The following is a 12,565-nucleotide window of genomic DNA, read 5'->3' on the forward strand; positions in this document are numbered from 1 at the left end:
TCGCCCTAGTCCAAGGCCATCAGCACGGGGTGCGCACAAGGAGCCTCTGCCTGCTGCCCCACTTCACCATACCCCTTTATAACCCATCAGCCCAGAGGAACTGGAAAGGGTTAATAAAAATAACCACTGCGTGTTGGCTGTCTTGCTAGAACAGAGCCTGTCATAGATGGGATCTCAATAGTATTGGCCGCATGAATGAATAGATGAAGCAGAGAGAATGGATTGACAGACAGCCTTCCTCTGGCTTACCTTACGCCACTTGGTTAAGGTCACAGAACTAGCACGTGTCAGATTTAGGACTAAAACCCAATTTTTCTAAGAATGGTCAAGGGCTTATTTATAGAGAACACGTTGCCACATCTCCTCATTATTTCTGATTCTCCACAAATATGAAGCATTTTATTTTACTTTCATGCACATTGCTCATCTTGATTGGAAAATTGATACTGTTTCGCTGTAAAAATTATTACATTGCTGGAGAACAGGAAGGAATTAAGGAGCAATTCATAAACCTCCCGTGCATGTAACGTTTACTTTCATCTGTACACTTTTCTCCCTAATTATTATTCTTTCCCATATGTAAGCCTTTATTTTTATAATCAGGAAATATAGAGAGTTATATGACTGTGTAAAGAATTTCATTCTTGGGAAATAATGGCTGGTGATATTTTAATGGAATTTATTCTAATATTTGGTGTATTTGCTTGCAATTTGTGTGATATGAATTTCCATAATGTGTGGAAAGACATTTTAGAGGATGCTAACTGTAAGTTTAGGAAAGTAGACTTCATAATTTTAAACACGGTCCATTACAATTAATAAATGTAAGAAATTTGCATGTGACGCCCAATCCTCTGAATTTTTATAACAATTGGTTATAAGAACTGCAAAATGTTCACTGCTGTAGAAACCTAATTATTTCTTAGAAAAATCTTTTGAGAAAGGGGAAAAAAAACTTTACAGCTTTTTTTTATTAGGTAACGTAGCAATAACATAACTCTACCTATGCATCTATATCTATCTTTAGAAGCCACATTAATGTATATAAAATAGTTGCATTTTCCCAAAGACTTTCTTTGCAGGTTGTTTTTGGATATATGTATAAAGTACTGAAGTTATTTATAAATTTCATCACTGCTCTCCACATATAGGCAGTCACTCATATGAAATATATGCTTGAAATGTGTATAGTTGCTATTACATTTGTTATTAAAATAAGCACTTACCTAATATGTAGAGGAATAAATTAAAGAAATGTTAATATCAAAGTTATCCTTTCTTAATTAAATAAGGAAGATGATATTTATGTTATTTTTTACTTAATTAAAAAAGATATTTATGTATGTATGTATGTATTTTTATTTGAGAGAGAGAGAGAGCACGAACGGTGGGGGGTGAGGAGAGTGGCAGAGGGAGAGAGAGAATCTTAAGTAGGCTCCAACTCAGCATGAAACCCAACATGGGGCTCAATCCCAGAATCCTGGGTTCATGACCAGAGCTGAAACTAGGAGCCAGGCACTCAACCGACTGAGCCACCCAGAAACCCATAGATTTGATTTTTAAAGGGATCTCTATACCCAACGTGGGGCTTGAACTCACAACCCTGAGATCAAGAGTCGCACGCTCCACCAACTGAGCCAATCAGGTGCCCCAAAAGACGATTTACTGTAAAATTACATATCATACTCAAACTGCCTTTGAAGGTAATTTCATCTTTCATTATCTACATTTCAAAATGGTTATTGTCTTCTCATTGTTCATCTCTCAGTTCTTTAGGTTATCCACCCCCCCCACTCTAACAACCCAAAAAAGAACCCCAATTTGCACCAGAATAATTTGTAACAGGCCAAAGAACTATTTTCATAGCCCATTTTCTTAAAAAAAATTTTTTTTCAAATGTTTATTTATTGTTGAGAGACAGAGAGAGCATGACCGGGAGAGGGGTAGAGTGAGGGGAGACAGCAAATCCAAAGCAGGCTCCACCCTGTGAGATCATGACCAGGGCCGAAGTCGAGCACCCAAAGGACTGAGCCATCCAGGTGCCCCTTATAGCCCATTTTTCAAAAGCATTATGCACCTGCTTCCAAAAAAGGCATTTCTGACATTTTTAATATAAAATTTAAAAAAATGTTTAGCATAGCGCTTGGCATAGTAAAAGCACTTGATAATATCTATGACAATGTCTCTTGGCTGCCATGTTTACTGATGACACATATTGGTGTTACTAAAGGTTAATGGGATGCCTGTGTCATGCATGATAATGTTATCCTTAGGGTCACTACATGTCAGAGCTGGCCTGGGGGAATCACGGTTTATGTTCATTGTCCCCGTGTCTCCTCCAGCCTTACATTTTAGCACTCTCAAAAGGGTCCTAAGTTGGGTGGTCCCTTATCTGGTCACCGATGAAAGTGCAGAAGGAACTGTGATAAGAAGGCCTGAGGCACCATCACCCATCTCTTGATTTGGCCTCCACACCTTCCAGGCTGAGGGGGAGGGTGAGCCGCCTGAATGGCAGTAAACTTCCCACGTGTGGGAAAGGATATTTCAAATTCACATATGCACCCCAGCGCCTCTACGCTTTGTAGATGAAGAATCAGACAACAATTGAGAAACGAAGACCACAGCATTTATCTCTCTCTTTACCTTTCTGGTCAGGGTATTTAAAAAAATTTTTTAATGTTTATTTATTTTTGAGAGCCAGAGTTCTAGCTGGGGAAGAGAAATCACTGTAGACAAAGAAAACTTGAGGAATGCAGTGAACAATCTTGATCTAAAGAATAAAGATATAACTGTGTACTTAATAATTGGAGAATATACCTCCTTTCAAGAGCACCCAGATCATTTAAAAAAATTTTTTAAATGTTTATTCATTTTTTGAGAAAGTGAGGGGGGGTGGGCAGAGAAAGGGAGACACAGAATCTGAAGCAGGCTCCGAGTTCTGAAACTGTCGGCACAGAGCCCAACGTGGGGCTCGAACTCACCAACTGTGACATCATGACCCGAGCTGAAGTGGGATGCTTAACCAACTGAGCCACCCAGGTGCCCCAGGTCAGGGTATTTTTTAATTGGGTTTTGGTTTTGAACAAAAATTTATCTTTTTTGTCTGCCTTCTCATTTGGCAGACAAGATGGACAAGAATTGTGATCACAGTTGTTTCCAGATATGGCCCAAACTTGTGGCACCTGAGTGACAATCTTTTCCATACTTGCTATTTGTGATTTATGTTGAGGTTGTAGGCACTATTTCCATTCTTGCCTTTTTCTTTTCTTTTCTTTCCTTTCTTTCCTTTCTTTTCTTTTTTCTTTTCTTTTCTTTTCTTTTCTTTTCTTTTCTTTTCTTTTCTTTTCCTTTTCCTTTCCCCTCCCCTCCCTTCCCCTTTCCCCTCCCTTCCCCTTTCCCCTCCCTTCCCCTCCCCTCCCCTTTCTCCTCCCCTCCCCTACTCTCTCTCTCTCTCTCTTCCTTCCTTCCTTCCTTCCTTCCTTCCTTCCTTCCTTCCTTCCTTCTTTCTGCTTCAGGGACTGTCAACTCCAAACTGTCCATGTAGTGTGATTACCCTCCAGTCTGGCCTGTGTGTTGCTGCTGTGGTTTGTCAGCACACCTCGATGAAGTCTTATAACTTGAAATTGTGTTTCACTCTGTCTCTTGGGTCTCTATGACAATGTCAAATGGATGCACCATGTCAAAAACAGTCCTCTTTGCTGTCCTGTCTTACAGAAAGCTCGGTGTGGCTCCAAAATTCTTGGATTTAGTACTGGCTACATAATTTTGGGGGCTTAGTGAATGGACAGTGTAGGGCCTCTTTTCGTTCAAAAATTCCTAAGAATTTCAAGATGGCAAGATTAGAACATTAAATCAAGCACCTGTGCAGTTGGCCCTGCTTGGGTCTTCCATTCATTAGCCTCTTTCATTTCCCTTACGACTAACAGTTACGAGCCACTTATAATGTATGAGGCACTATGCTTACTTTGGAAAATAAAAATATGCTTACTTTTAGATTTCAAGATCCCTACTTTTAGATTCTGGTGGTTAACATTCCCACAAGGTAGATGAAGTAACACACACATTTTGGTTATATATTGTTTTCCTTTAGATCAAATGTTCAGCTATAATTTTCTAGACATCAGTCTTAAGTTGCAAATCCTCTCCTCCATGTTCTTATGATCTATGTATTAACTGTAGGAACCCAGCAGTCTCAGTCTCCCCGGATCTCTTACCAACCCATGCTTTGCCTGTTCCATTTCTACAGAGAAGTTTATTCATGGCTGGGTGACAGACCATGTTAATAAAGTGGTTGTTGAAATGAGTTTAAGGCAGGGGTTCTAACTCAGCTGCCTTCAGGGATTGGGCAGATCATATACCGTAAGAAGTAAAACCACCAGAAAGGAATTGACTCGTGACTGCAGAGAAAAAAGATGCCTACTCACTACAGAGGGTTATTGCCATGTGAGGTGTGGTCACAGTGTGGTCAGATCTTTTCAAAGAAAAGTTAGAAATCTAAAAAAATTATACTAAATGCTCTTTTTCTGTTGTCAGTTAATTTCTTCTTTAAAAAAAATCTCAACATGGGCAGAAAAAAATAACTGCAGCCAAAAGTTAACCCAAGAGATGTCAGTTTCTAATTTTTCTTTTTAGTCAGATCTATTGAGATATAATTCATCTGTAATTAAATTCACTCTTTTATGTGTATAGTTCTGAGTTTTGACAAACACCTACATTTGTGTAACAACTACCACAAGCCAGATATAGGACAACTCCATCATCCCCAAAAGTTCCCTGTGTTTCTTGTGGTCAGTTTCTCCAGCTCCCATGGTATGTATTCTGTCTTTATAGTTTTGCCTCTTCTAGAATGCCATATAAATGAAATCATTCAGTATGTAGACTTTGGAGACAGGCTTCTTCACTTAGCAGAAAGCATTTGAGATTTAGCCATGTCGTTCTATGTATTTGGGTGATTTTTATCTAATTTTCAAAGGCATTTTTCCTTCCTTCCTCCCTCCCTTCCTTTCTCCTGTCCTTCCTTCCTCCCTCCTTTCCTTCTTTTCTTTCCTTCCTTCTTCCCTTCTTTCCTTCTTTCCTTCCTTCCTTCCCTTCTTCCTTCCTTCTATTCTCCCTTCTCTCTTTCCTTCTTCCTTCTCTCTCCTTTTGGATAACAATTATACAAAAGTAGATTAATCTTGATACTTGTTTCATAATACACCATTATTGACCTACACATGCCTTTTAGTTTAAGAGCTTTATTAAGATGAAATCGATATACAATAAACTGCATATACTTGTACAACTTGAAAACTTAGATGGGTGAACACTATCCCTACCACTGTCACTGCATTTTCCAGAATTTCATGTAAACGAAATAGTACAGCAGTGCACTTTTTCTGTCTAGCTTCTTTCGCTCAGCGTGATCATTTTGAGATTCATACATGTTGTGTGTGTCAATAGTTGATTCCTTATCATTGTCTAGTAGCTTTCCGTCATAAGGATCCGTTGCAATTTCTCTATTCACTTGTTGATAGACATTTGGGTCATTTCCAGTTTGGGTTGCTGTAAACCTTCATGTAAAAGCCTTTCGAAGGACATAGGCTTTCATTTCTTTTGGGTAAATATCTTAAGAGTGGAATAGCTATGAGTTAAGACGTTGCCAGACTGTTTTCCAAAGTATGTACCATTTCACACTCCCACCAGCTGTGTATGAGCATCCTGTTTCTTCCTCCCCCGACCCTTGGTATAACCAGGTTTAAAAATTGTAACCATTTTAATAATTGCATAATGGTATCTCACTGGTTTTAATAGCATTTCTCTAATGACTAATGATGTGGAGTGTGTCTTCTGGTCCTTATTTGGCATCATTATTTTTTTTGATGAAATATCCATTTAAGTCTTTTGCAAGTTTTTTTATTGGGTTGTTTTCTTATTATTAACTTCTGAGAGTTGTTATAAATATTCTGCTATGTATTCTGATTATGAGTCCTTTTTCAGAGATGTAATTTGCAAATTTTTCTCTCAGTCTGTGATTATCTTTTCATGGTCTTAACAGGGTCTTTTGAAGAGCAGACACTTATAATTTTAGTAAAGTCCCACTTATAAATCTCTTCCTTTATGGATTGGACATTTGGTGTTATGTCAAAAAAAACTCTGCTTAATCCATAGCCTTCTGTGTTTTCCTCTGGACTTTTTACATTTTCAGGTTTTACCCTAGGTCTATCGTCTGCTTTGAGTTAGTTTTTGTATATGGTGTAAGATGCAGATTGAAATTCTTTTTTTAATGTACACATATCTAATTGTTCCAGCATAATTTATTGAAAAGATTATTGTTTCTCCACTAAATTGTCTTTGCACCTTTGTTGAAGATCCTTTGCCCATAGATGTGTGGGTCTATTTCTCATTTCTCTCTTCTGTTCCAGCTGACTGGGATAAGCTGTCGGCTTCTCAAGTTCCCTCTCTGTCTCGGTCTTTCCCACAGCCTCTCCCCATTCCCGATATTTGTCGGTTCCCCCAGATCAGCAATGGACTTCCGACATCATAAATGTCTTGTCTTATGACTGGGGTCAGCACAGGTATCAGTGTCCTGTGCCAGGTACTGGGGGTGGAGTGCGGCATCTTGGCTTTCACTCCTGCAGTGAGCGTGGCCTAATCAGGGCCTTCAAAATCAGGGTAAAAAGTTATGGTCAGGAAGGTCCCTACGGCGCTGCAAGTTGGGTTTTCTCCCCCATGAGAATATAAGGTTTTTGTCTCTCCAATACCGGAGAACATACCGGGCATTGACATACTACAAGATCATACTCTGCGAACTTCTATCAGTGAACTCTGCTTCTGGGTAAGAGTAATCAAACCAGTACTGAAGGGGAAAACCAACTGGGAGCCCCAGCGGAGAGCGTTAACTGTCAAGCAATATGAACTGGGGGCATAAAGGAATAGGAGAAAGTATCTGAGAACTGCACTGAATAGGCGTTGTACGCCCTGTCCACAGTGTTTTCAATAGTCCAGTATGGCCGGTAAAAAAAAAAAGCCAATTGACTGCGGACTACCCAGAATTGAACAAGGTGATGACCCCGTCAATACAGCTGTGTCCAACATTGTATTTGTGACCACAGAAGGCACTGTGACGGAGACAACAGAAGGAGAGAATGCCCCTGGGATTTCGGTCCCAACGTTGGAAGGGGCAGAAACCTCTCATGGAGCACAGCACCTAGCCGTGTACAAGCGCTCCTCCAGCTAAAGCCTCTCACAGAGCAACAGCAGGTCACGGGAAGAACTTTCTTCGTGTTAAGGGATGGGTTGAGACTATGTTCCATTGACCCCTGCTGTTGCTCAAACTCCTACTTTGATTAAGCGGCCTACCTATTTGCAGCAGAGGGCCACCCTCTCTATCAGCCCACTGTCTCTAGAAATCGGGGCACTACTGGGCCCTGTTGAGAGCGTAGATCCTCCGAATGTTCCTGCCTCTGTTCCTGTGGCCCCTGCAGAGAGGCAACGAGGAGATTCCCGCTGGTGCCAGTTACACAGATGGGTCTAGGGGGGCAAACCACCCACGTGCACTGCAGTTGCTATTCAGCCCAACACTGACACCATCTGGGTGGAAACAGGCATGAATCACGCATGGCTGCCAATAGGCTGGACCGTGAGCAGTTTGGCAGGTGATTGATTACGCATGCACTCTGACCCTTAACCCTTTTCACTTAGAGTTGGGCTATTTAAAAAAACATTAACCCTATGCGTTGAACACTGGGAAGCCAAGGGGCGTATGATCATAAACAAGCCCTTGTTAGGGGCAAGATATGTGGAAAGACATTTGGGTTTGTCTGCAAGAGCCTGAGGCAGTCCTTACTGTTTTCCATATTCAGGCTCTTAAGGCACTGACATACTCTGGCAATGGGGCAGTTGATGTCTTAGCCTAGGCAAAGTCATAACACATAACCCTTCAGGAGATACAGCAGATTGGGTCCATAGAAGGAGCAGCCACTGCAGTGCCCAGGTGGGATGGCGTATTGCCAAGGATGCTTGGTTGCCCTTGAAGCACAGAGATTCGGTCAATGCAGGAACAGCACGTCCTGTGTGTTCTGAGCGATGCCCAAGGCAACTACCAAAGGAGTCTGGGGGTCATCCTCTGGAGTGCTCAACCAGTGAGGGATTGGTAAACTGATGATTTTATTTTGGTCCCCTGCCTCCCACTGAGGCCTTCGTTTGTGAGGATACCTTATTTCCCTAACCCAAGCTTTCCCCGTTGCCATGCAAACCAGACCACCACCATTAGGGGATGAGAGAAACGGAAAACCATGTTTGGATACCCTCGCTGAATAAACAGCGATCAGGGGTTAGATACTAAGGGTCACGATGTGTGACACTGGGCAAAAGAACAGGACATTGAACAAAGATCCCATTGCCCCTATACTTGCAGGTAGCAGGTTTGGTAGAAAGGAAAAGTAATGGTAAAGCAGCAGATTAAATTTCCAATAGGTAAAACTGCCTCGGCTAGGCAAACTAAAGTACTATCCCAGGATTTGCTACATTTGAATGATCAACTAATAGGTCCTATTGTCCTGTATACCACACTGGGGACACCTGCTGAAACACCGAACGATTTATTTATTTATTTATTTATTTATTTATTTATTTTTAAGCAGCCAATATTTGAAATGTACGGCAGCCAATATTTGAAATGTATGGAAGTTGCAGGAGACAGCCATTGCCCCGACTCTCACTGTGAATCAACATGCCGTGCTGCTGAAAACACCAAGCCCCCCCATGCCAGGGAGAGATGTTATCTGCTGGAATCTTCAGTAGGACATCCCACCTGGAGAGGTGAGTTCCTCTGTACCTCTGGGTGAGGAACAATTACTCAGTCTCTACTGGGATCCCTTTGTCGTGCTGCAAGCTGGACTTATTGAAACACACGTTACCTGGAATGCAACTTGCAGCATTGAAGGAGGGGAAAAGGAGGGGACCCTAGTCTGGCATATCCCACCCCCAGCCCATCTCCTGATACCTGACAGTGCTGCCTTCTGTGGCCAGCACGTATGGTGTGTACAACCAGGTGAAGTTCTTAAAGCTGCAAGCCACATTGACTTCTGCTGATCAGGCCTCAAGTGTAATTCTTTTTTTTTTTTAATGTGTATTTATTTATTTTGAGAGAGACAGAGAGAGATAGAGAATGAGAGAGAGCGCATGTGCAAGCCAAGAAGGATCAGAGAGAGGGGGAGAAAGAGAATTCCAAGCAGGCTCCGCACTGTCAGTGCAGAGCTTGATGGGGGGGCTCAAACTCATGAACCATGAGATCATGACCTGCGCCGAAATCAGGAGTCAGACGCTTGAACAACTGAGCCACCCTGATGCTCCCCACAAGTGTTAATTCTTATAGAAGGGAAAGACTGTCCCATGCAAGTTTGTACTAATTATCTTTTTGATCTTAAACTTCTGCTGCTCCTGTGGTATCCAGTCATGGGCACCTGATGGAAATATGTTTCTATAGTGGGTCCACTTGTGTGCCCCACAAAGGAATCAATCTAACTGCTGGGTATGTGGTCAGGTGTCCCTCTCTGGGTCTTCAGGACTGCTATGGTGGATACCTCCCCTTTGGGGCTCAGAATTGGAAGGCACTAACACAATACATTAAGGGAGAACAAGCTAGGATAGGCACACTTAATTCATAATATTACCCACAGTGACCCCAAAACCTGGCTTGTGGCACACACTATTAACAGCTTTGGGCATGGGTATTCTTTTTCTGTCAATCAGACTGTGCAGGGAGCCTATCCAACTGCTCATCAGAGGATTGCTAAAAGTACCACCATCAGAGCCATGGTGGCCACACTCAAATTTGGGATGGGTTCGTGTGGCTTACCCTGGGTATTGAACATTTGAGCACGCCCGCACTCTTATGCTGAGAATGGAAAAACCACTCTCAACAGAGCCAACATATACAGGATATAGGATGAATATCACCAGAACCATGCAGTCATTCTGTAACATTAAAGGATATTGGCCGGTTTGGTACTGATTGGTCACGCTGCTCAGGGATTTACCGGGTAGCTCCAGATCAGTCCCAGTCGTTGTGTGGCACAAATCTTCGACCATGACACTCAACTGGTGGTTGGGCTGCTGCACCCTGCATTTTCCCTGGACAGAAGGGACAATCCATCTGACAATAACAAAAGTTGCCAACTTCCCTCTCCTCAAGGTCAGGTGGAGATATTCAGTTTCCCACTGGTATAGTCATCTGGCCACCATCTTTATTCCCTACATTGACCTGAAAGACATGGTAAACACATAGAAGCCCTTAATAAATTCACCCAGCAAGCCTTAAATGATAGCTGGCTGAACTCTGAAATGTCTGTAATGAGAAAAGCTGTCCTCTGAAATAGGACAGCCTTGGACATTAATACTGCCTTACAAGGAGACCCCGGGCTATTATCCAAGCAAAATGTTGTGTGGTCTTAGCTGATGAGTCTGCTAATGTATCACCTTTTTTTGTTTTTATTTTTTTTTTATTAAAAAAATTTTTTTTAATGTTTATTTATTTTTGAGACAGAGAGAGACACAGCATGAGCAGGGAAGGGGCAGAGAGAGAGAGAGAGGGAGACACAGAATGTGAAGCAGGCTCCAGGCTCTGAGCTGTCTGCACAGAGCCTGACGCAGGGCTCGAACTCACGAGATCATGACCTGTGCCGAAGTCGGACGCTTAACCGACTGAGCCACCCAGGCGCCCCTCTTTTTTTTTTTTTTTTTTCAACGTTTATTTATTTTTGGGACAGAGAGAGACAGAGCATGAACGGGGGAGGGGCAGAGAGAGAGGGAGACACAGAATCGGAAACGGGCTCCAGGCTCTGAGCCATCAGCCCAGAGCCTGACGCGGGGCTCGAACTCACGGACCGTGAGATCGTGACCTGGCTGATGTCGGACGCCCAACCGGCTGCGCCACCCAGGCGCCCCTCTTTTTTTGTTTTTAAAGTTTATTTATTTTGAGAAGAAGAGAGAGAGAGAGAGCGTGCAAACATGTGGAGGGGAGGGGCGAGAAGGAGGGAGAGAGAGAGAATCCCAAGCAGGCTCTGAGCTGTCCGAAGAACCATGAGATCATGACCAGAGCTGAAATCAAGAGTCAGACTCAAGTGACTGAGCGAGCCAGGAGCCCTGTATTATCTTTATTAAAACACATGAGGATACAAACGAACATTCTGAATGATTTGACGGTCAGCCCAGGGGACTTAATAAATCAGTGGTTTGGATCATGGGGCTCTTGGTGAAAAAAAAAATCTGGAATTGTTTTTTTTTTTTTTTTTTTTTTTTAATTTTTTTTTTCAACGTTTATTTATTTTTGGGACAGAGAGAGACAGAGCATGAACGGGGGAGGGGCAGAGAGAGAGGGAGACACAGAATCGGAAACAGGCTCCAGGCTCTGAGCCATCAGCCCAGAGCCTGACGCGGGGCTCGAACTCACGCACCGCGAGATCGTGACCTGGCTGAAGTCGGACGCTTAACCAACTGCGCCACCCAGGCGCCCCATGGAATTGTTGTCTTAATCTATATTTTCTCTTGCATGTGCCTATATTAAAAAAAATTTAATGTTGATTTATTTTTGAGAGAGACAGAGTACGAGAGGGGGTTGGGCAGAGAGAGAGGGAGACACCGAATCCAAAGCAGGCTCCAGGCTCCACGCTGTCAGCACAGAGCCTAACGCAGGGTTCAAAACCACGAGCTGTGAGATCATGCCCTAAGCCAATGTTGGACACTTAACTGACTGAGCCACCCAGGTGCCTATATTGTGCCCTGCATGTGTCTATATTGTGGCTGTGGTATCTGCCTCCAGTATTGTCAGCCATCAGCTGAGTCACCTCCAAGCTAATGAAACCCTGGCTAATTGTTCAGGGCACATTATGAAAGAGGGGAAGTATGTAAGATTGCAAGAGCCAGTCACCAGCAGTGGAGGGCTGGAGGAGGTCATGTAGAGGACATGACTGCCAGTTGACCCTCCAGCTGGCCCTGAGGAAGTCAGAGCCCCCCCCCCCCCACCTCATCTTTGCAAACTACACTCTGCCTGCCATCCTCATAGGTGGAGCCATTGTCAAGGACGCAGCCTTGAGAGAGCAATGTATTGTTGAGACCATTTGAACTGCATTCAGGCCTCTATATGAACTCTGAAGATTCCAGTGGGTATGTGCAGAGATCTACTTGTCTGGAGGTTGCTGAAGACAAACCTGATAAGTAAGTATGTTCCCTTGTTTGTTAAAACTGCCACCTGGGGTGCTTGGGTGGCTGAGTCGATTAAGTGTCCGATTCTTGATTTCGGCTCAGGTCGTGATCTCAGGGTTCCTGAGTTCGGGCCCTGTGTGGGGCTCTTTGCTTCTGGCAGAGCCTGTTTGGGATTCTCTCTCTCTCTCTGTCTCTCAAAATTAATAAATTAAAAAAAAAATCTTAAAAGATACACAAAAACCTGCCACCTACCAAACGGCAGCGGCCTGCCTCTTTCTTCCATGCTTCCCGCCCTTGTGTGGTTGGAGGCCAGTTTCAAGTTCACCCCAGGGGAACTCTGAGGTGTTGGAACAACATGCCCATACCGTTAGTGGTCCTGATT

General features: G+C 43.1%; 1 protein-coding gene across 1 annotated transcript in view; it reads left to right on the forward strand.

Annotated features, from left to right (window-relative positions):
• Positions 1–7,596: 7,596 nt before the first annotated feature.
• The window catches only part of TMC1 (transmembrane channel like 1), a 150,281-nt gene continuing 145,312 nt past the window's right edge, over positions 7,597–12,565 (forward strand). The window contains exon 1 of the mRNA XM_047096066.1: positions 7,597–7,634. Within this exon, the coding sequence (XP_046952022.1) occupies positions 7,597–7,634 (38 nt within the window). The remainder of the gene's footprint in view (positions 7,635–12,565) is intronic.

This window comes from Lynx rufus, unplaced genomic scaffold, assembly GCF_022079265.1.
Source record: "Lynx rufus isolate CCGP_SWC_20201006 ecotype Redwood Valley unplaced genomic scaffold, mLynRuf1.p SCAF_10, whole genome shotgun sequence".
NCBI lineage: Eukaryota > Metazoa > Chordata > Mammalia > Carnivora > Felidae > Lynx > Lynx rufus.